The sequence below is a fragment of the Cricetulus griseus genome, chromosome 8 (genome assembly GCF_003668045.3).
Source record: "Cricetulus griseus strain 17A/GY chromosome 8, alternate assembly CriGri-PICRH-1.0, whole genome shotgun sequence".
NCBI lineage: Eukaryota > Metazoa > Chordata > Mammalia > Rodentia > Cricetidae > Cricetulus > Cricetulus griseus.
Genome location: NC_048601.1, coordinates 75,230,424 through 75,252,610, shown reverse-complemented (window position 1 = coordinate 75,252,610; position 22,187 = coordinate 75,230,424). Strand labels below are relative to the sequence as shown.

The 22,187-nt window shown below is 48.9% G+C and overlaps 2 protein-coding genes across 3 annotated transcripts; both read right to left on the bottom strand.

Moving 5' to 3' along the window:
- Window positions 1–125: 125 nt before the first annotated feature.
- On the bottom strand, window positions 126–14,201 carry Smyd5 (SMYD family member 5). 2 transcript variants are annotated; one of them, XM_027428752.2, is made up of 13 exons: window positions 14,079–14,201; window positions 8,513–8,621; window positions 7,829–7,968; window positions 7,343–7,464; window positions 6,925–6,994; window positions 6,305–6,409; window positions 5,266–5,328; window positions 5,053–5,123; window positions 4,671–4,777; window positions 3,966–4,022; window positions 2,156–2,250; window positions 1,517–1,587; window positions 126–1,437 (listed from the first exon to the last, which is right to left on the bottom strand). In XM_027428752.2, the coding sequence occupies exons 1-13, from the start codon at window positions 14,172–14,174 to the stop codon at window positions 1,290–1,292; spliced, it is 1,254 nt and encodes a 417-aa protein (XP_027284553.1). In that variant the 5' UTR covers window positions 14,175–14,201; the 3' UTR covers window positions 126–1,289. The 2 variants fall into 2 exon arrangements, with proteins under 2 accessions (XP_027284553.1, XP_035304480.1); XM_035448589.1 differs by lacking the exons at window positions 126–1,437; window positions 1,517–1,587; window positions 2,156–2,250 and adding an exon at window positions 3,296–3,388.
- A 3,747-nt stretch (window positions 14,202–17,948) lies between these two features.
- Window positions 17,949–21,912, bottom strand: Noto (notochord homeobox). Its single transcript, XM_027428737.2, has 3 exons — window positions 21,525–21,912; window positions 19,868–20,082; window positions 17,949–18,101 (listed from the first exon to the last, which is right to left on the bottom strand). Exons 1-3 carry the CDS (start codon window positions 21,910–21,912, stop codon window positions 17,949–17,951), a joined length of 756 nt encoding a protein of 251 aa, XP_027284538.1.
- Window positions 21,913–22,187: the final 275 nt, after the last annotated feature.

Genomic DNA, 22,187 nt, shown 5'->3' with positions numbered 1-22,187 from the left:
GAGAAACCTGGAGCATTCCACTGCCACCCACTGGTCTAACTTGTGCCCTTTGCACCCACCTTCTTGACTACAGCAGGCTCAGAGTGGTCCACCCAGCCCATTCTCCACAAAGCATTGCTGCAGGGGCCTATCACCACTCACATTTTATTGAGACCAGAGGGAGAGAGGGGTGCTGGATGTTGTGAAGGAGTGTGTCCAACAGGTGAGGGGGCCAGTCAGGCACGTTCTACCTGTTCCACCTTGGAATGAGCCTGTAGCATAGGCACGGGTCCTCCCTGGGAGCCCCTTGCTGGGCCATGTGCAGGCCTCTCAGGGAAAGAATGGGAGCGGTAGCTGTCATCTCCAAGATGCCCACCCCAAGAATGAGATGGTCATCTGTGGCGAGGAGGGAACAAAGTCATGGCTCATCTCCAAGCATCTGCCCAGCTCCTTCAGGTTTCTGGAAGACTTCAGTGTTCCTCTATAGACATCCTAAAGGCGGTTGTCTGAGTCAGGTCCTTTGCTGGGCCATTTCAGCTGGTCCCAGGGAAGATTGGAGCATCCTAAAGTAAGGAGCATATCTGCCATACTGCTAGAGTCCTGATGAAGACAGGCCTCTTCCACACCTTATAGGGCTAGCCACCTTGCCTGAGACTAAGAGGCAAGGCACAGCAATCTGGAGTCTGGAGAACAGGTTAATCTCTACCTCCCCAGTGTCCAATGGGAACAACCCAACACGCCTGGCACAGAGTATTTTGAAGTGTTCTGAAGGCCTAGACCTTTGTTCTTGCCTCTTGCTGGCAAGTGGCAGGCCATTACTTCAGTTGCAGCTGTGGTAGGAAGAGGTAAGGCATCACATCACCTCTTTCTGTCAAGGAAACCAGTCTGTGTTCAGATTGGCCATTTTGTTGTTCCCCTCAAATTAACACCCAGTCAAGAGGGGCCAAGCCTCAGGTGGATAGGTGAGTATGGGCCAAGGGACCCAGAGGAAGAACACTATGAGGCCTGGAGCCTGTTCCAGTCTCACGGCTACAGTGGAGCGTGGCAAGGGAATATCAGTTCTAGAAGGCTTGGTGATAGCACAGGGCCGATGCAGCTCAGCAGCAGTGCTCAGGGCATGAGGTCTGGTTGGGGGGAGGGGGGATGCTCAGGTCCAGCTTCTCTCCTCAGCTCTGACAGAATGCCAGAAGGGAGAAAGCAGGCAATGGGTGCAAGGATGAGGGGGATGTTCCTTCCAGCCACATTTGTGGAGGAGGGACCCCCTTTTCCAGCAGTGTGTCTGGGCAGGGCCCCTTCCAGGCAGGGTTACGTCACACGTCAGTCATCTCATCCCCTAGCTCTGCATCTTCTGGCTCTCCTTCCTCTTCATCTTCCTCTTCCTCCTCTTCTGAGGTCACATTGGGGTCATCAGCCTCTGCCAGGCATTTGGGACAGGAACAGATGAACAAGTAGTTCTCCCTTCAAAGTAAAGGGGTGACAAGTCAGGCAGCTGCTAGGAAGGAAGAGCCCAGAGCCCAACTATGTCCCCAGCTGGCACCTGAGGATCTTGTGGCGGCTGTGGCGGCTGCGCTCCCGCTGACAGCAGTCTAAGTAGCTGATACAGATTTCCTGTGGGGTAGAGGAAGGTATGATTGCCTATGCCCTCCATCAGACAGGAAAAGAGCTTCCCCAATAACTGCCTTATCTATTGTCAACCACTGTTCCTTGCCCAGAAGCTAGGTCTTCAATGTCCTTCAACACTAATCCATTCCCATGGCTCCAGCAGGCAAGACCCCCACCTGGATAAGGATAAGAGATAGATAAGGATGGAGATTGGCCTCAGACCCTGAGGAAAACCAGCCAGTAGCCAAGTTCTATAGATGGGATCAAGAGGTTAATCTTAGCATGGTAACTTGTATAGGAGAAAGTTTCTTCAGGCTGTGGCCACCAACCAGGACCCTCAATCTATACTAACTCCTGTGGCTCAAGCCACAAACAAATCACCTGGGCACATAGCTCTACTTCAATCTGAGACTTTTCTGAAGACTTTCTTGAAGAAGTGGGAGATATTGGAGCATACTCATGGGCAAAAAGACTCAAGCTCTGCTGCCTAACAAAGGACTCCAGCTAGTTACTGCTGCTCCCTGGAGAGAAGCTGCAAGGCCCTATACCCACCCCTGCTGCCCAGCCCTCTCACCTCGCCTGGCTTAATATCTTCCAAGGCGGTAACATGCAAAAGGAAGTTGTTTTCTGGGAAGGAGGTCTCTGCATTGGGGACACAACTGTGGTTGCCTGGGTCACAAAAGACAGATAACAAGTGAAGTATGCGTATGTAGAACCCAAGACATTACACATACGAGGCAAGCATTCCCCCGACTGGTCTACACCCTCAGCCCTTAGTTTTGAATCAGGGTCAGACTACCCTTGACTTATATGTCCTTGCCTCTGACTCACAGATACATCCCTATGCCCAGCAATTAAAATCAGTTTTGTTTTTTTTAAATGGTAGTTCTAGCTGGGTGGTAGTGGCACATACCTTTAATCTCAGCACTTGGGGGGCAGAGGCAGGTGGCTCTCTGAGTTTGAGGCCAGCCTGATCTACAGAGCCAGTTCCAGGACAGCCAGGGCTACACAGAGAAACACAGTTGGGGGTGGGGGCAGACAAACATCAAACAAAAACCCAACAGAAATGTAATTCTAGGGATGGGTAGATGACTCAGCAAGTAAAGGTGCTTGCTTCAAGCCTGACAACCTGAGTGTGATCCCTAGGACCCACTTATTAGAAAGACAGAACTGACTCTGACCTCCATATGTATACCACAGCCTGTGTGTGTAAATAAAAGTTCAAACAAAACAAAGCAGTGTGTGGTGGCACTCGCCTTTAATCACAGTACTTGGGGAGCAGTGGAACAAATGAATATAAAAATTTCTCCATGAGCCAGATAGGATTTGCTGTAAGTTTGAGGCCCAACTGGACTACAGAATAAGTTCCAGTCTAATCAGGGCTCAAGAGACACAAAACAAAGCTGGACATGCTATGCCTATAATCTCAGCACTTAGGAGGTGGAGCCAGGGGGATCAAGAGTTCAAAATCATTCTTGGCTACATAGCAAGTTCAAGGTCAACCTGGGCTCAAAACTCTTTAAAAAAAAAAAAAAAAAAAAAAAAAAGCCTTACTGCTACAGAGGCCTAGGTCACTTCATGGTTAACACTGCAGGGAAGAGCAGGTGTGAGACCCCATTTCCTGTCTTGGTACCTGATACAATGTGTCTTATACCATTGCCAGCTCCACCCCCACCCTCACTCCACAAAACTGACCATGTTCTCAGATACTTGCCATTGTCTCACCAAGGGAGGCATGGGGCTCTGAGGGCATCTGCAATAGACCATTTATTTCTGTCTGCTGATTTGGAACCCCTGACCACCCAGCCTGGGAGGAGAGGTTATTTAGTAGTGAGAAAAGCAGGAGGAGGGGAAACTGGAATCTGGAAAAGGTCTGTGTACGAGGTGGCCTTGACCTTCCCAGAAAGTGCTAAGGAGACTTTCCCAGCCTGAGACCCCCCCCCCCCCCAAGATCCTGCAGGCCTCAGGCTCCCCCAGTGCTTCCTGACCACATCCCATAGGGCAGTGGTGGTACAATGCCCATGCCTCCCTTTGCCAAGAAGAAACAGGGCTTTGTGCCTCCCCCTTAGGTGGAGGCTAAAGATATTTACCCACTGTAAATATCTGCTAAAACACAAGAAGGCTGGGGGGGAAGCCTCGGGTTTGGCTTCCAGTTAACACCGCAAACAAACAAAAACAATGAATGGATGAAGGAAGAAAGGGGGGAAGGAGGAGTGAATGAATAAAACTGATAGAGCAATAATTTCTAAGAGAATTTCCAAAGAAACACAGACCTAACCCCACTTCTAGACTTGACCTGGTCAGGCCACAAAGGGCAAACTGGGAAAGATGACCGGGTAAAGGCAGAAATATGTGGGCCCATTCCTCCCAGTGCGGAGACTCACAGCAGCTTTGAAGCACAAAGAGGCCAGACCCTTCACAGTTAAGGAACTCGCCGGTTGCTGTAAGAAAGTAATGTGAAGATGCCAGTGGGAAAAGGAAACTAAACTCACAAGAACAGACACCAGCTCAGCTGTCCTGCCACCCCTACAAATTAGACTCCCAGGTCTAGTTTACTTAAAATTGCTTCTCTGAGACAAGCTTTGCTCTTCTGTCTGCACCACTACCTATCTATCTGGCGCTCTCCCTCCTCCCACCAAGTGGTCTCAGGACCATTCTTTCTCTCTCTCTCTCTCTCTCTCTCTCTCTCTCTCTCTCTCTCTCTCTCTCTCTGATTTATTTTATGTCCAAAGCTACACAGAGAAACCCTGTCTCGGAAAAACCAAAAAAATTTATTTTATGTGCTCTATTTGCACAAATCCATCAGATTCCAATAGCAATGGTTGTGAGCCACCATGTGGTGGCTGGGAATTGAACTCAGGACCTCTGGAAGAGCAGTCATCAGTGCTCTCAACCACTGAGCCATCTCTCCATGGTCTTTCTCAAGACCATGCTCACCTGCATGTCCTGTGGCTAGATCTGAAGCTTCCCATGGGCACATAGGGATTCTCGCCTCCTACCCTAAGTTTAGCACTCCCTGGCAAGAACTGGGTCCGCTATCTGACTCGGGAAGCTCCAAAGATGGGGGAAGCCACAGCCCTCTCACCAACCTGCCTCAATGTCCTTGTACAACTGGTCAATGAAGGTGTCCAGCTGTTCCCGGTCCTGAGGCTTCAGCTCCAGCGCATCACAGGCATGTACCCACTGGCTGAGGGAGCTGGAAGTCCCAGCAGCCCATGGTTAGAAATAGCTCAGGTCACAGGGCTCTCCATGTCCATCATGCTTTGCCCAGGCAGAAGAGTCTCCCACTGCCTTGTTCTTTTTCTGGAGTAAGGGCCCCATATTCCCAAAAGAGCAGCAGATTCCCCTGCCTCATTCCTCCCAGCCAGGTCAGTGCAATACCCAATCCCACCCATCTTGAAAGAATCTGTGACTACCTTCCTACATTAATCTCCCATCTGAACCCCAAGGTCTAGAACATTCTCTCCTAACCTGGTTCCAATCCCTTGACCATTGGTCCCAACAAGAGCAAAGAGAGACCGGAATCCATCAGGCGTGAACCACTGTTGGGAGAGAGAAATGAGCATGGGGCTCTTCTTCCTAATCCAGCTCTGTAGTGGGAAGCTTCTGAGAGCCGGCCTCACTTCAACTCCAGGCCTGGAGCACTGGGAAGAAAGGCTTCAGGTCCCATCCTCCCACACTCACCTGGCTCAGGGTCTCCTCGTACAGGGCCTCTGTGAAGAGCCTACGCAGAAGTTCCAGTTGGCCCTGGTTTAGGGGAAACAGAGGAACACTTGCACCCTGGAGACTTCCCCTTAGCACCAGGTAGTGAGAAAAAAAATCAGATGAAGGAGGGAAAAGGTGTTGTTTTTTTTTGTTTGTTTGTTTGGTTGTTTTTTGTTTTTGAGACAGGGTTTCTCTCTGGCTTTTGGAGGCTGTCCTGGAATTAGCTCTTGTAGACCAAGCTGGCCTCAAATTCACAAAGATCCACCTGACTCATGGCTGGGTGTTAGTGGCGCACACCTTTAGTCCCAGCACTCGGGAGGCAGAGGCAGGTGGATCTCTGTGAGTTCGAGACCAGCCTGGTCTACAAGAGCTAGTTCCAAGACAGCCTCCAAAGCCATAGAGAAACCCAGTCTCGAAAAACAAAACAAAACAAAAGATCCACCTGACTCTGCCTCCCAAGTGCTAGGATTAAAGGTGTGTGCCGCCACCACCCAGCCCTCCTTTTTTCTAGATCCAGTACAACAACACTATGAGATACATCTTTCCCACAGCTGCAATCCCACCCTCTGTCTGCCTCCCTTGGACAGTCTCTACCCTCTGGTAGCCTCCCCACTTTGGCAGCTCCAAAGGAAAGCTGAGGTCCTTAGTGTCTTATTCTCACCACAGGAATTTCACACCACTCCTTGACCTGTGGACCCCCAGCCCTCCACTCTCCAGAAAACCTGATGTGCCTACTGCTGCCTTCCTCGAAAGTATTGCCTTTCCGCATGGCGTACCTGACAAGCACTCTTGGGTAGGACATGCAGCCCCTCTCCCTACTTTCAATCTTAGGTCTGTATTAGGTCACAAAGGTAAATGGGGCCAGGAATGAACATTCTTTGAAGGGATTTTTAGGACCAGGCTTTAACCCCTATTGTAGCTGAAAAGAGACCAAATGTGGAGTTAGTCCCCTAAAAGTAGCCATGGACACCCCAGGCTATGTGACGGGTAGGGGACGAGGCCATGGGAGAAAACCAACCTTGAATTTGTCCCCCAGGAGTTTGTGGACAATTTCTTCCTCCTCATTAGCCGTTTTGCTGCAGAACTGGGAAAAAAGCCTGACCCAGTGGTCCTTGTCCTTGGCCTGCAGGACGAAGACACATAAGGGCCATGTGCCCATGTGGAACAGGGGGCTTATGTTTCTCAAGGGAATGACCACCATCAGGGAATGACTGCCATCCAAGAGCTTCTGCCTGGGTCTGCCCCTCAGACCCCTCAGTCCCCACCACCACAGCCATTTCCTAGATGAAGCAGAGCTTGCCAACTCAGAACACTGAGAGAACAGAAGGCCACTGGGGAGGAACAACACAGACAGAAGGAGTCAGCATGGCATCTCTCACTTCATGTAACAGACACTGTCCTGGGACAGTGATGTCTATCAGTCAAATTCAGGAACTGCTGCTCCATCAGACAGACATCTCACAGAAAAAAAGAAGATAGGCAAAGCCCACGACCAATGCCTGATTTCTGGTTAGCATGCACTGGAGGTTCTACATAGCAAGCAGCTATCCTTTGGGAAAACCCAGGAGCAAGGGCATCCAAGCAAGGTCAGGTGACTGAGAACCAGGGCTGATTGGGGGGTCAGCTTCTCTGGCTCACCTGTTTCACAGTAGCCACCATCCGAGCCATCAGCATTATACTTGCAGTCTCCGGAGGATAGTGAACACTCCTGGGGAAAGAGAAAGTGTAGCCTAGAAATTCCCTTCCTAGGAGCAGAGCCTGGAAAGCCCACTCTGATGGCCACAGCGACACTTCCTGCCTGTCCATCAGTTATCAAAGGCTGGACTTGGGCAACTTTGTATCCCTTAGGGTTTGGTGGACTCTCTCTGGGAGTCTGAAAAAGGCTGAAGATGGTAGGGCTGGTTGTTCAGATTAAAGGCAGGGTTCTGAAAACTATGACTTCTGTTTACACCTAACAATGAAGAACACATCTTGGGGATGTAACTCATGAAAACTTGAAAGAGCTGCTGAGCTAAGGCTGGAATGGAGGGAAAGATAAAGAGAGGAAGAGACCTACCTCCATGCCTCCTGCAGCCTATTGAGGGGGTGCCGGGGGTCACCCTGCGATGGGCCTGGGCACAGGACTCGGTGGTATTGCTCCGCAGCTGCCAGCCGGCATTCTGCACTGCAGTACATCACCTGTTAGGTGGGGTGGAGGTTAGCCCACAGGACCTTGGGTACTCACCTCATTTAACTGCATTCTTTCTATAACAGCCCCATAACAAGAGCTCTGAGTAGATAATATAGGGTGCTCTAGGGGCATGCACCTAACCTAAGCTTCTTATACTAAATGAAGGGAAAAGCATGTCCCACCACACCTATTTTCTGGATGATGGACACTGGCAGCAAAGAAACCAAACAATTACTGAGCCCTTTCACTGTCACACACTGGACTGTGAGCCTTGAATGGACCAGGTCTGTTCAAACTTTGTCTTGCCAATGATGACTTGACTAAAGCCTCCTTGGCCTGCTTCCTTTCCTGTCATTCCCCAGGGGTGCTCACCTGGCAATGCGGGCAGTTCTGGTGGAGATCCTTGCGCACACTGCACAGCTCTGGGTGTGGGAGAACCTGGCCTGGTTTCCCAGTCAGCCTCTGTGCATTCTCCTCTGCCTTCTCCAGTGCCCGAAGACAGTGGTCACAGGCTGCAGGAAAGCCAGACACAGTAAGGTCCTTCTTTCAAGAACCCTCCAGCTCCTCCTGATCTCATGCTTTTCCATCAGACTCAGTCCATGGGGACCCCTGCCTCAGACTGGTGCTCCTTCCAGTTTGTCTCTAGTTTAAGAAAAATATGAAGAGGCCTATGGCTGGCAAAGCTAAAGACCCCACTTGCTCTGGCCCCTACCTCAGTCTCTGCTGAGCATGAGCACCACTTTCCAAATGGGACATCTAATTTGGTACAGAGCTCTTCAGCATGACGACCATAAGTGTATAATATGGGAGCAGACTCTTAAGTTCTGTCTGAGAGAGCATCCTCCCCAAAAAGCATTTTGGAGGCATTTCCCATTGCAGGTACACAGTGCCAAACACAAAGGTAGGCAGAGATGTGGTTCTCAGGTCCTGTTCCCCAGGGAAAGACAGCATTTCCTCCCAATACCCAGAGTGTTAGCTGGAAGATGTGTGAGGCTCTCTTCCACGCACAAAATGGATGAGTCCAACTGCTACCTAAAGCAGGCAAGATATGCTTACCCCGGTACCGATAAAGTGCATTCCAGAGAAACTGTGAAGCCACCAGGGGCCTTTCAATGAAGATGGTCTCTCCCTTCCGGATCAGCTGTGTAGCAAACAGTCCCTTTCCCTAACAGGACAGAGAACACACAGGGTAAGATATAGCTCCAAACCTGCCACAGTGACACATGCCTATAATCCTAGCACATGGAAACAGGGGGATCAGTAGTTTGGGGCTAGCCTGGGCTACGTAAGACCTTCTTTAAAAAAAAGGGGGGGGGGGCTTGAATGATGGGTCAGTAGCTAAGTGCACTTGTTCTATAATCATGAAGACCAGAGTTTGGATCCCAGTCCCCACATTAGTAATCCAGATGTCTGTAAAATGCCTGTAACCCAGCTCCGAAGAGGCAGAGACAGGAAGATGTCATGAGTGCAGGTGCTGTGTGGCAGTCAGATGGCAACCTTCAACCGTGGGCGTGGGTCTCTCCTTTCACTGTGGCATCTGGGGATGAACTCAAGTTGTCAGGCTTGCATGATGAGCACTTTTCCCACCTAAGCCACAGCACAGGTCACAATCTGCATCTTAACAGGATGCTGGCAATTCCTATGCATGCTGAAGGTGAAGAAACCTATTCTGAGCCAGGCAATGGTAGAACACACCTTTAATCCTAGCACTACAGAGGCAGAGGCAGAGGCAGAGACAGAGGCAGAGGCAGAGGCAGGCATATCTGAGTTCAAGTCCACCTAGGGTCAACATAGTAATTCCGGGGACAGCCAGGACTATAGAGAAACCCTGTCTTGAAAATCTCACTCCCACTCCCCCGACACACAAAGCCTAGCCTGGCATAACTTACACATCAGGATGAAGAGAAGAGACAGCCCTTGAACTATTCTCATCCTCTCTCTCTCTCTCTCTCTCTCTCTCTCTCTCTCTCTCTCTCATACACACACACACACACACACACACAGAGAGAGAGAGAGAGAGAGAGAGAGAGAGAGAGAGAGAGAGAGGTGGGGGAGGGAGGGAGGAGACTGCTTCAAACTTGTTTTGTCCTCTGCAATACTGTATTTACAGGTGTCAGCCACCACATCTCGCTCCATCCTTATCCTCTGAGCAAGCTCAAGAATTCATAAGAACTCTGAGTCTAGGCAGTTACTGCTTCAGCAAGTGATGGTGTTCTTGCCAACAAGGAGGTGCCATCACAAAGTGGCAGAGAAAATGCCCTGTCACTGTGGTCGCCACAGCAGCTTCCTGTTTCCCTGTAGCACTGACATTCGGTGCAGATGGGCCTTTGCCACACTCAGAGCTTCTTCTTCTTCTTCTTCTTCTTCTTCTTCTTCTTCTTCTTCTTCTTCTTCTTCTTCTTCTTCTTCTTCTCCTCCTCCTCCTCCTCCTCCTCCTCCTCCTCCTCCTTTTTTTTTTTTTTGACAGTGTCTCCCTACGTAGCCCAGGCTGCCCCTGAACTTGCGCTAGTTCTTCCCAGGTAGGGATAACAGTTACGTGCCACTACCCAGCTCTAGAAGCTAATTATAGAACAGGGAAGGTGAAATAAAGTGAGAGGCAAGGCCCAGAATTGCCCCTTGACTGCTTTTCTGGAAGCCCTATCGGCACTTTGTTGCCCCTGGGGTCAAACAAAATGAAAACTCAGTCTTCCTGGATGGCACAAAGCAGCAAGAACAGAGACCCATGAGACTTCTGACAATTTCAAATCTTAAAACTGGGTAATTAATGGCCAGGTAGTGGTGGCACACACCTTTAATCCCAGCACTTGGGAGGCAGAGACAGGTGGATCTCTGTGAGTTTGAGGCCAGCCTGGTCTACAGAGTGAGTTTCAAGCCAGGCTCCAAAGCTATAGAGAAACTGTGTCTCAAAAAACAAAACAAAAAAGAAACTGGGTAACTAGCCAGACATAGTGGTGCATGCCTTAAATCCCAGTGCTAAAGGTTAAGAAGCCTAGCTGGCACACTTCCACATCAAGATAAAGAGTGAGGGAAACAACCCTTAAAATATTCCCCCCCCTCTCTCTCTCTCTCACACACACACACACACACACACACACCTAGCTTCAAACTTGTTTTATCCTCTGGAATGCAGAAACAGGAAGATCTCTGAGGCTAGGGCAGAGTCCAGCCTGGTTCCACAGAGAAATCCTGTCAAGGAAAAAAAAAAAATACCTATAGATCTCCCTCTCCCTTAGGTCTTGAAAGACCAAATGAAGAAAATATTTAGTCACTAAAGCAAAGGAGGACCAGAGGAATGGTGGTTGGTGTCTGTAACCCCAGCATGTAGGAGGAAGGAGAATCGGGAGTTCAAAGCCACTCAAAAAAAAAAAAAAAACAAAAAATAAAAAGCAAAAAGAAATAATCGAGAGTTGTTCCTTTCTAATGTCACTAATTCCTCAAACATACCAAAGTATTTAAAGAAAAACAGTTCCAATGCAGAAGATTGAGGAGCATTCAAGGTTGGGCATTGTGACTCATACCTCTTGTCCCAGAATCTGGGAGCTTGATGCAAGAGGACTACTTTGAAGTTCAAGTCTAACCTAAACTACATAATGTGGTCCTCAGCCCTCCAACCATACAATTATTTCCATTGATATTTCATAACTGTAATTTTGCTACTGTTATGAATCGTAATGTGAATATCTGTGTTTTCGGATGGTCTTAGGCAACCCCTGTGAAAAAGTCACAATCCAAAGGGCTTGTGACTCAGAGGTTAAGAACCGCTGACATAATGGGTTCCACTGAGCTACATAGTAAGACCATATCAGAAGGAATAAAAGGACAAGAGAAGGGAGGAACGGAAGGAGGGAAGACAAACTTTAAGAGAGGATTATACAAAACTCTTAGACCAGATAGTATATTTAATAGTATTATTATTATGAGGGCAGCCAGATGGCTCAGTGGGTGAAAGTGTGCTGCACCAAATCTGATGACCTGAGTTCCATCTCCAGATCTCACAGTGAAAACAGAGAATCAGCTACTCAAGGTCTTCTGACCTCTACATGATGTGGCACACATGCATCCATGTCCAGATATACACATACCACACACACAAGTAATAATAAGATACTTTAAAGTGCATGAAGTTCCATTAAAAAACTAAAATCTTCCATAAGTGACATTTTTAGAAAAATACAATAATCATGCCGGGCCTTGGTGGCGCACACCTTTAATCCCAGCACTCTGGAGGCAGAGGCAGGAGGATCTCTGGGAGTTCGAGGCCAGCCTGGTCTACAGAGCGAGTTCCAAGACAGCCTCCAAAACAATACAGAGAAACCCTGTCTCAAAAAAAACAAAAACAAAAACAAAGAAAAATACAATAATCAAGATAATTCAAAAGAAAGCAAGCCCAAAATAACAAGCTATTCTTGGATCTAGATAGTGTACGGCAGCACCTAGAGAACTTCAAATTAGGCTTCTGTCCCCACTGATTTGTCTCTGACATAACAATTCATAGAGATCTAGAAATCATTCCTATTAATATCAAGAGAAGCAGTGCAAAGTAGCTAAAACTATGCTCACACTTGTCCCTTCCCACCATGCTTCAGGAGATAGTTCTCTAAAACTTTCAAAGAATAAGTAGTTCTCATTCTACCCTAAGCCAGGCATTAGTGTTACGTGGTAACCTGAGGAAGATGGCACAAAGGAGAAAAAAGTTACAAATCAACCACCAGTTGACTACAGCTGCCATTGAAGGGACCAGCTCCCCATTTCGGCAGCCATAACAGCCGAACAAGTGCTTGTCTGACCTTGCCTTGGTCACTAAGAGGTCAGATGCCGGCCTCGTGGCGAGGAACCAATCAGAAGTTAGCTGGTGGTGCTATGCTTTACGGCTCTGGGTGTGCTTTTTGGACAAGTGCACAGCAATGACTCGAAGAGCATAGCAGCCACCCTGGGAGGGCCTATAATAGACCATGACAACCAGTTGACCAATCAACATAGGGCAAGCCCTCCAAGCCTGGAGGCACACCAATCCTGAGCCTGTGTGTACCCCTAGACACTACCCTTCTACTGCCCTACAAGATCTCCATGCAACCCCTTTGAGCTGTCTTTGCTAGCCATCCGCCATGGCTGGTGGGTGAAAGACCCGAGATAACATGGGGTTAGCTCGTTAAACAACTACAATAAAGCCTCGTGCTGTTTGCACAATGGAAGGTGATTCTCCCCAGCAGAAGGCTAGGGGTAGGCAGTGGAACATGACCAGCTGGAGGTTTAGTTGCTGTTGTTTTGTTTTTAGACAGGATTTTACTCTGTACCCCAGGCTGGCCTGGAACTTACAACAGTCCTCCTGCCTCAGTCTTCTGAGTGCTAGAATACAGAACAGGGCCACTAGCCAGTCACCAGCTGGGGTCCTGAGAGAAGGCTAGGACAGAACTGGGAAAGGAGATTGGAGGAAGTAAAAAATGAGAAGAAAGTGAAGAAAAGGCCAAGACAGGAGAGGGTGGTAGACATGAAAAGTGATTATTACCAGATCTGAGACACCTCAAACTGTGGGCCCCAGGAGCACCAGCTCTGGCTGGTAATGGGGATGTGAACAGCTAAGGTCACACAGGATGCAGGGAGGCTGACTTCCCACCCAAGGAGAGGAGTGCTCCCAAAGCGTATGGAACAGAAAGACAGCAAGAGAAGTTTAGGATAGGAACCTGGACAGATATGGAGATGCTGACAACTGATGACTACAGAGATATCATCCTGGGCCAAGGACCAAGGATATGCACGTTATTATTATATTATTACTATTAATTCAGCTTGACTTTTAGCCTTAGGAATGCAAATGAAGATAAAACAATACCATTTTGCATATGTCAACTGGCAAAGACAGAGGAAAAAGCAGTGCTTGAGAGAACAAAGGTCTCTTTGCACTGAAACCCAGCATCAAGACCTTTGCTCTCAGGGGGTGATAATTAAGATATGACAGAAAAAAGCACGCCTTTAATCCCAGCACTCGAGAGGCAGAGGCAGGAGGATCTCTGTGAGTTTGAGGCCAGCCTGGTCTCCAGAAAGAGTGCTAGGATAGGCTCCAAAGCTACACAGAGAAACCCTGTCTCGAAGGAAAAAAACAAAACAAAACAACCCACGATAAAACAAATCACGAAATCGTGTCATTTTCTTGTTTAAAACCCTTCATATAAGCACCCGGTTTGTGGTTCTGGTCCAAGTTTCCTGGCTCTCCGAGTCTCCACCTATATATACCTCACTTTGAAGGGTGGCTGGGGTGCCAGGCTACTTTATACCTCAGTCCCCTGGGCTAAGCACTCCCCACCACCCACCCCCTGCCTCCTGGCCAGTAGCTAAGCCCCAAACCCAGCCAAGATCTCCCCAGCCTGGTGCAGGAGAGCGCCCCCACCCCAGGACTCCCAGAGCCTCGACTCCAGTCGCCAGCGGCCGCGTTCTCTGGAAGGATGCGCAAGCAGGCTCCGAGACTGGGCTCCGTGCGCGCGAAACCGCCGCGAGCCCGGCAGCCAGGGCAGACCCTGCGCCCCGGGCCCGAGCAGGAGCCAGGCCGGCGCCGAGCGGGCGGACTCCAGGCTGTGGGCACGGGTCCCCGGGGCGTCTCCCCGGGCAGAATGCAGCCCCGCCTCACCTTGGCACTGCTCACAAAACGGACTTCCACGGAGCCCCGGGCACCGCCCGCCACGCCCACGCAGAAGGAGAACACGTCGCACATGGAGGCCGCCATCTTGGGCACGCCTCCGCCTTCTGACCCTTGACCCGCCCCGCCGGTCCCGCCCATCGAGTCGCTGAACGCCCTCCCTCCGTCCCCTCCCCTGCCCAGGACGTGCTGAGCCACGATGACACCGCTTTGCTCTTGCTCTTGCTTGACCGGGCCTGCCTGTGTGCTTGCACTTCTGTTAATCTGATTTTGACTCGGTGGCCAGTATCGGAGTCAACCAATGACGGCTGACGAACTAGCCCAGGGAGAGACCCCTAGTCTCTTCCTAGCCTCAAAAAAACGAAACAAACAAAACAAAACAAAAAAGCCCAGTCTGTGTTCTTAAGTGTCTATTATTGCATCTTTTCACGCCGTCTTGTTTTTGAGACAGGACCTCACTATGTATCCCAGGCTGGCCACGAGCTTGCAGCTATCCTCCTGCTTCAGAAGCCCCTCATCATCCCCCAACACTGCACAAAGCCGTTTTTTAGACTCAGAAGAAGGTGTGGGGACAGCAGAAAGCTGATTTCCTGTCTCTTTGACCCTCATCCTGAAAGGAAGGAGCGGTTTAGTTTCTGGGGCTCACTCAATTTAATCCCCCCCCCCCGTTGGCAACATTTCTGCTTTACGGTTGTTAGAATGCGTGCATGCAGCTAGAGGGTTTGAGCCCCAATACTGCTTAAACCCAACACGCTGGACTATGTCTAATACCTCCTAATACCTCCACACTCAGGTGGAGGCAGAGAATCTGAATTTCAAGGTCGTCCTCAACTACTTAGTGAACACAAGGCTAGCCTGAAGTACATGAAACCCTGTCTGAAAAAGAAAATTTAGGGGTTGGAGAGATAACTTGGCTGTCAACACTTGTTGCTCTAGCAGAGGACCCAGGTTTGCTTCCCAACACTGGTTCACAACTATGTGTATGTAACTCCAGTTCAAGAGGGCTCTGATGCCCTCTTCCAACCTTCTCAGGCACCAGGTACACACATAGTGCACATATACACACCCAGGCAAAACAACCATAAACATACATTTAAACAAAAATTAAAAATGTATTTCATTTTTTTATAAACCCTTCTGCAGCTGGGCAGACTGTCTTATTTTAACCAGATTGGACCAGTGCCTCTGAGGTAACAGGGACTTTCTTGACTTTGGAGAGTGGGGTTATGGAGCAGTAGTCAGAGGACCCCTTAGGTAGATGTAGACGTGCGTGTGCACAGGCGTTGTTCTGAGGCTTGGGGAGGGGTGTTCCAGTTCCTGTTGCTAGACCTGACCACCATACTTTATTCTGTTGTTTTGCCCCTCCGTTGACTATGTAGCCCTTGAAAAGGGACCTGTATCTCCTCTATTATGGTTTCTTGGTGACCCTTGAGAATTAGGTAACAGCCTAGTAATTATTTCATGATGTTTTTATTTTTATTTTGACACAAGGTCTCTATGTAGACCATGCTGGCCTGAAACTCAGAGATCCGCCTGCCTCTGCCCCCTGAATTTGCTTTGTTGTTTTTTAAGTGAGCCAGTTGGGGCCATTTGCCACATAAGCACGAGGGCCTGAGTTTGATCCCCAGTGCCATGTAACAGGCTGGGCATGGTGGCAAACATTTGTAATCCTAGGGCTGGGGAGGTAGAAATAGGGTGATACCTGGGGCTCTGTGGCCAACTAGCCTAGTCAAACGAGCTATCTCTAGGTTCAAGAGGAGAACCTGTCTCAAAACACAAGGAGAGCAATTAAGACATTTAGTGTTGACCTCTAGCCTCCAATGAACATATATGAGTATGCACACACACACTGAGTCAGATGTTCCTGAGGAGACAACTGTGACTGGATTCCTCTAATGAACAGAACTTTTGAGTCTGGCATTCAGAAGGATTTCCCTGAGGACTTGGACAGAGAAAGGTTTCAGTTCTTTAATTTCTCTTTTGCTATTTTCGTTAACTTTTTGCATGTGCACATGTTTGCCTGCATGTGCCTGGTGCCTGCAGAAGTCAGAAAAGTGCTTTGGATCCCTTGAACTGGCCTGATGGATAGTTGTGGGCCATTACAAAGGTGCTAGGAATCAAACCCCAGTCCTCTGCAAGAACAAGTGCTTTTAACTGCTAAGACATCTCTTCAGCCCATGTTTTTATAAAATGAAGGGTTTCTTACAGTTATTTTGTAAGTGTGTCTGTACGTGTGTGGTGTGTGCACTGGAGGGAAACAGTTGTCCTCTTCCATCATGTAGGTTCCAGGGATCAAACTCAGATCTTCAGACTTGGCAGCAAGAGCCTCTACCAGCCCTTGTTTTTGACGGACCAGGGTTTCACTGTTTAGGCTGGACTCAAATTCACAATGGTAGGTCTGGCTGACTTCAAGTCCACCATCCTTCTGCGTTAGCCTCCCTAAAGCTAAGGCTACAGGTCTGCACTACTCTGCCCAGCTCCAGAGGATGGCTTCTTGAGGCAGGGCTCTTGATTCCCTCCAGCCTGCCAATTAATGTCTACAAGTTTTTTTTTTTTATTGGATTTTTATGACAGGCTTTCTCTGTGTTGCCGTGGCTGTCCTGGAACTCTGTAGACCAGGTTAGCCTTGAGATCCATCCACCTTTGCCTCCCAAATGTTGGAATTAAAGGTGTACACCACCATTTCTGGCTAAAGTCCACTGTCTTGTGTGCCAGTTACTTTCAAAGTTCAGCTCTCACCACCCACCTTCCTTCCTCTTTCCCCGGAAAACGGGCCCTGAGAACAGCCTCATAGAGGAAGATCAGGCCTTCTTTCACTCCATCACCTCACCCTAGCCCAGGAACTGTAGGTGAACAGTCTGCACTGCAGAAATCAGCTCTTAAATATTGGATGCTGACTTCTCAAGAATAAGCACTCAGCAGGCTTCCTGGCAAGAAACCCAAGCAGGGTGAGAGGTTCGCTCAGGGAAGAACCATATTGCCAATGCTGGGTGAAAAGAAGCTATGGCAAAATGAGGTACACATAAATTTAGAGGGAAAAGGGTGGGCACTTGAGAGAAAAACATAGTGGGCAAAGTAGTTCATTGCTCCAAAGGAGACAATTATCATAAACCTGAGCCTGTGTTCAAACTGGTAACAGACAAAACAAGAAAACGCTGGGCAAAGCACGGTGCTTTTCCATCTGTTATCTTAGTACTAGAGAGGCTGAGGCAGGAGAATGTCCATGAGTGTGAGGTCAGTCTATGTCACATAATGAGAATCTGTGGGGGAAAAAAAATAAAAACAAAAACAAAAAAAGGTGTTATCCCAGCATGTGGGAAGTAGAGGCAAGAGGGTCAGGAATTCAAAGTCATTCTCAGGTACAGAGTTGGATGGAGAAGATGAAGAGGAGCAGGGTTGAAATGTAGGAAACTTTGTGTCAAGTGGGCTAAGCAATATGTTCCCCTCCAGACTCCGGGGAGAGTCTTCCACACCTTCATTAAGGAGGCCCCTTCTCCACAGATAGGCCAGAAAAGAATTGATGAATCCATCCTCAGGCCTGGGACATGTGCTTCCATTCCCTAGGTGAGAGGACCTATAAACTTCACCAGTTCTATACCCTGACCTCCAGGTTTGCACTCTACAAGGGCTTTCCCCAGGAGAGATGTGTAAGCTGTCAACATTCCTGCTATCCACAGGAAGAAAAACCTAGCCAAGGACATACAGCATTCCATTAGTCTGCTCCCAGGGATCTCTTGCTTGATTGTTCAAGTACATTTCGTAACCCTTGACCTTAAGGAAGCTCTTCATTGAGATGTGGGACTGGGAGGTGTAGCAGGTGTCCCAGGAAGAAACTAGTCCAAACAAATAGCATGCCTCTGCTCAGTCCTTAACTGCCACTCCTGACTCAGCATCTTCACTCTGGATGTTGCCATCTGAGCTGCTGGAGGGCTCTTGCATGGCAGAGGAGGAAGGTGATTTCAGTTTTTGCTGCTTCCGATACTTCACCCTGCGATTTTGGAACCAGATCTTCACCTGTAATTGGGGGCAGTGGACAGGCATCAGAATTTGGTCAGCAGGTACCTTTACCCTTCACTCACTTCCAGAGGTGCCCACCTTTTGCTACCTGGATAAAATTTGTTCTTCCTGACAAGCTAAGCATCTCCAAAATGCCATTCCTGTCACCACCCATTCATCCCAGTGCATATCTTTGTTGTTTTGAGACAGGGTCTCATATCACCCAGGCTAGCCTCAAACTCACGATGTAGCTCAGGATGATCTTGAACTCCTGGTCCTCCTGCTTCTACTTCCCGAGTGCTAGGATTACAGGTGTGTGCTACTGTGCCCATTTTATGTGGTGCTGGAGACTGAATCCAGGACTTTGTGCATTTGAGGCAAGCACTCTACTATGTTCCAGCCCCCAGAGAACTTGCTGCGGGATGAGGTTCAATTCTTAGCAGAGAAGGTTGGACTGGGAATATAAATTTGAACCATCAGTTTAGAGATGGTATTTTAAACATGAGACTAGATGGCATGAAGTCCCAAAGGAAAAAGTAGCGTAGAAAGGAGACAGTAATGACTAGAGACGATGGAGGGAAGTCAAGAGGAGAATGTGTCAAAGTGGGGGAGGTGTAGCTAATCATACTGAGGGCTGTGAAGCTCAGGGGTCAGTTGAGGGCAGGAGCTTGCTTGTTGGGATGACTTCAAGAGAAAACAGAGGGCTAGGATTTGATCAATAGACAGAACACTGGTCTAGCACACATAAATCACCAGTTTGACAATCAGCACCATGGTAAACACTTGTCATTTTAGCATTTGGGAGGTGAGGCAGGAGGATTAGAAGTCTAAGATTATCTTTGGCTATTAGCAAGTTTCAAGACCAGCCTGGGATTAGTGAGAACCTGTTTCAAAACAGACAGACAGACAGACAGACAGACAGACAGACAGACACACACACAGACAGACAGACAGACACACACACACACAGAGAGAGAGACAGAGACAGAGACAGAGACAGAGACAGAGACAGAGGATGGAGGTGAGGACAGGATGAGAGTGAGCCTAGCAAACTCCTGAGAAGTTTGTCTACAAATGGGATGGAGCAATGACACAGTAGCAGGAGAATATGGGGTCAAGGGAACAGTCACTACTTAAATATTGAGCCTCTTGAATACTTGGTTTTACTGACAGCGCCTTATTTAGCATGGGAACAATCAGAAGGTACTAGAGGGACCTGGGGAAATGGCCCAGATGGCTCAAGCCTCAGGCTTGCTAAGAAAGCCTGAAGAGCAGAGTTCAGGTCACCAGAAATAAATGACCACTGACCCACCTGTAACTCCAGCCTCAGCAAGCAGAGACAGGATCCCCAGAGCAAGTTGGCCCAATGAGGCTAGCTATAAAATACCAGCTCTGGGGTTGATTGAGAGAGTCTGTCTGAGTGAACAAAGTGGTAGAGCAACTGGGAACGATCCATGATCAACCTCAGGCCTCCTCCACATGCACACACACTGGCACACATGTTTGCCTGCACGCACGCAAAAACATGCACACATATGCACAACACACACAGAAAAATAAAAAGGAGCAAGTACTAGAGTAACATTATTATGTTTACAACGATACAATGAGGCTCCAAATAAGAATATTATATGACATGGGGAATTTCTATATAATTAGGGCCTCTCTCCCCAGGATCCTAGTGCAGAGAAAAAAGGTCATGTCTTCCTCCCATCCCTTACTAGGAGCCTATCAGAGGTGGTGACAATCCCCACGTAGCCTGGGTCCCAGGTCCCTGTTCACACCTGATTCTCTGTCAAGTGCAGCCTGGCAGCCAGCTGGGCTCTCTTCTTCCCCACCAGGTTGTGCTGCTCTGCAAACACTCTCTCCAACTCTTCCAGCTGCTGCAAGTTAAACATCCTGGGGACCCTCTTTTGGTGTCTCTCTGTGTCCTGAAGGTCCATGGTGGGTACCCAGTCCAGAGGGCTCCAGAGGCCTGGACAGTAAGGCAGCTCCGAGCCTAAAGAACAACCAACAGCAGGGAAAGTCAGCCAGCAGCCAGCCGCCCTGCCCCCACCACACACACACACACACACACACACACACACACACACACTGTGGAGGAAAGAGATAACTCACAGGATCCAAATCTCTTCCCTCTCCTTGGCCAGGTAACCTAGGGCAATGGGAAGCGGCTGTATAGAAATAACCTCCAAAGAGCTGAGCAGATGATTCAGTCAATAAATCAGTAAATGGCACAAGACTGAGGATCTGTCTCATCCCCAGCACAAAAAAAAAAAAAAAAAAAAAAAAAAAAAAAAAAAAAAAAAAATAGCAGGGTTGAGCTTGTGGAGACAGGAGAGTGCTCTGGGAGCTTTTTGGCCAGACAGTCTAGCCAACTGGAGAGCCTCAGATTAAGTGAGAGGTCCTATCTCAAAATTAAGATGGAAAAGGACTAGAGAGATGGCTTGGCAATTACAAGCAATTGCTGCTCTTCCAGAGGACTCAGGTGTGGTTCCCAGCTTACAGCCACTTGTACTTGTTTGTAACTAGCTCCAGGGAATCCAATGTTTTTTTCTGGCCACCTCAGGTGTACCCACATGGCATACATTCACACATACACATAAATAATAGTAAAAGCATCTTTGGTGGGCAGGGGAGGAGAGAGAGAGAGAGAATGAGTAAAAAAAAATCTTTTTTTTTTAAAGGGGGGATCCACAACTAACCAATGGGCCAAGCTCCTGGAGTACAATCGAAGTGAGGGAGGAGTCAAGACCATGAGCTGGTGAGAGATCACTGACTCAGGTCTGACAAATGAGGAACCTGCATAAGACTGAACTAGATTCCCTTAATATAGGTGACAATGGTGAAGCTGGGACAATATATGAGGCCACTAGCTGTGGGTCCAAGATCTAATTCTAATGTACAAACTGACTTAGTGGGGCCCATTCTATATGGAGAGACACCTTGCCCAGCCTAGACACAGGGGTGTGAGGGTGGAGAGGGGCCTTGGTCCTGCCTCAATGTGATGATGGGACAAACTTAGACTTCCTAGGGGAGGCCTTACCCTCGCCATGGAGTAGATGGAAGGTGGGGAGTGGGGAGAGAGGGAGGAAAGGGAGGGGAGACTGGGATTGGAATGCAAATAATAATAATAATAATAATAATAATAATAATAATAATAATAATAATAAATAAGATTGAGTATTAAGGACACCTGATATTGACCTCTGACATCCATGTGCACTTACCTGCATACGCATGAATACACACGCACACACGTGAGCCAGAGGACTTGGAAGAGATGTGTGAAAAGCTGTCTTCTGGACTTGACATGCTTGTTACAGCTATGAACTCACAGCCGCTGTTATTACAGGCATGTACCATACACCATTGCCCCAGCTAACACAAGGATTTTCCTTTGATGCCATCTGCTACCACTTCCAAGCCCCATCCCGGTACCTGTGAGGCTGAGGCTGAAGCCTTGCTGGCAGAAGAGGTGAGCCACATTCAGTCCTGGCACGCAGGGCATGGTGCACAGCGGGTAGATGCCCAGGCTCAGGTAGGCGGGCAGCCAGGTCGCTGCAGAGCACACCCAGGGCAGGACTGAGTGCTGCGACACGGAGTTGAGGTTCAGACTGATGCAGGTAGAGAGCGGCAGAGGGGTGGCAGTTCTCCCAAGGGTCTCAGGTCTCGCCAGGATGGCCTCGATAGAAAAGGAGGACTCCAGGCGTCCCTGAGCTAGGCGGCGGGGGACCACTGGGGACGCAGCCACGGGACAGGGGCCCAAGCGCCCGGACTCAACCTGAGCGCCTGAGGGAGCAAGCTGCTGGGGCTCTGGACCGGACATGGCGCGACCCTGAACGGATCTAGACTGGAGAAGAGCGGGAGGACCTCCCGGACTATGCAAGGAGCTCAATAGGAGAGAGAGAGAGAGTCCACCCTACTAAAGGAACAGAAGACTTCTGAGTCAGGATTCCGAGGACCAGCTGTTCCCGAGGGCTCTTAAACTTAGCGGGTGGGAGGAGGCGGGGCGAAGGCCAGACTTAATCTTCCTAGAGTGAGGCCAGGCCTCTAAAGTCCCGCAGTAGCTTCAAGTCGCATCTCACCAGGGGAGTGGGGGTG

Bases quoted from the DNA above. Each gene is read 5' to 3' on its own strand.
- Noto (XM_027428737.2), bottom strand. From the start codon at position 21,912: ATGTCCGGTCCAGAGCCCCAGCAGCTTGCTCCCTCAGGCGCTCAGGTT. The intron at 20,083-21,524 runs GTACCGGGATGG...GTTGTTCTTTAG, and splicing joins CTTCAGCCTCAGCCTCACAG to GCTCGGAGCTGCCTTACTGT. The intron at 18,102-19,867 runs GTGTGAACAGGG...CCCCAATTACAG, and splicing joins TGCACTTGACAGAGAATCAG to GTGAAGATCTGGTTCCAAAA.
- Smyd5 (XM_027428752.2), bottom strand. From the start codon at position 14,174: ATGGCGGCCTCCATGTGCGACGTGTTCTCCTTCTGCGTGGGCGTGGCG. The intron at 7,969-8,512 runs GTAAGCATATCT...GCTTTCCTGCAG, and splicing joins TGCACTTTATCGGTACCGGG to CCTGTGACCACTGTCTTCGG. The intron at 5,124-5,265 runs GTGAGTGTGGGA...CTCTCCCAACAG, and splicing joins ACGAGGAGACCCTGAGCCAG to TGGTTCACGCCTGATGGATT.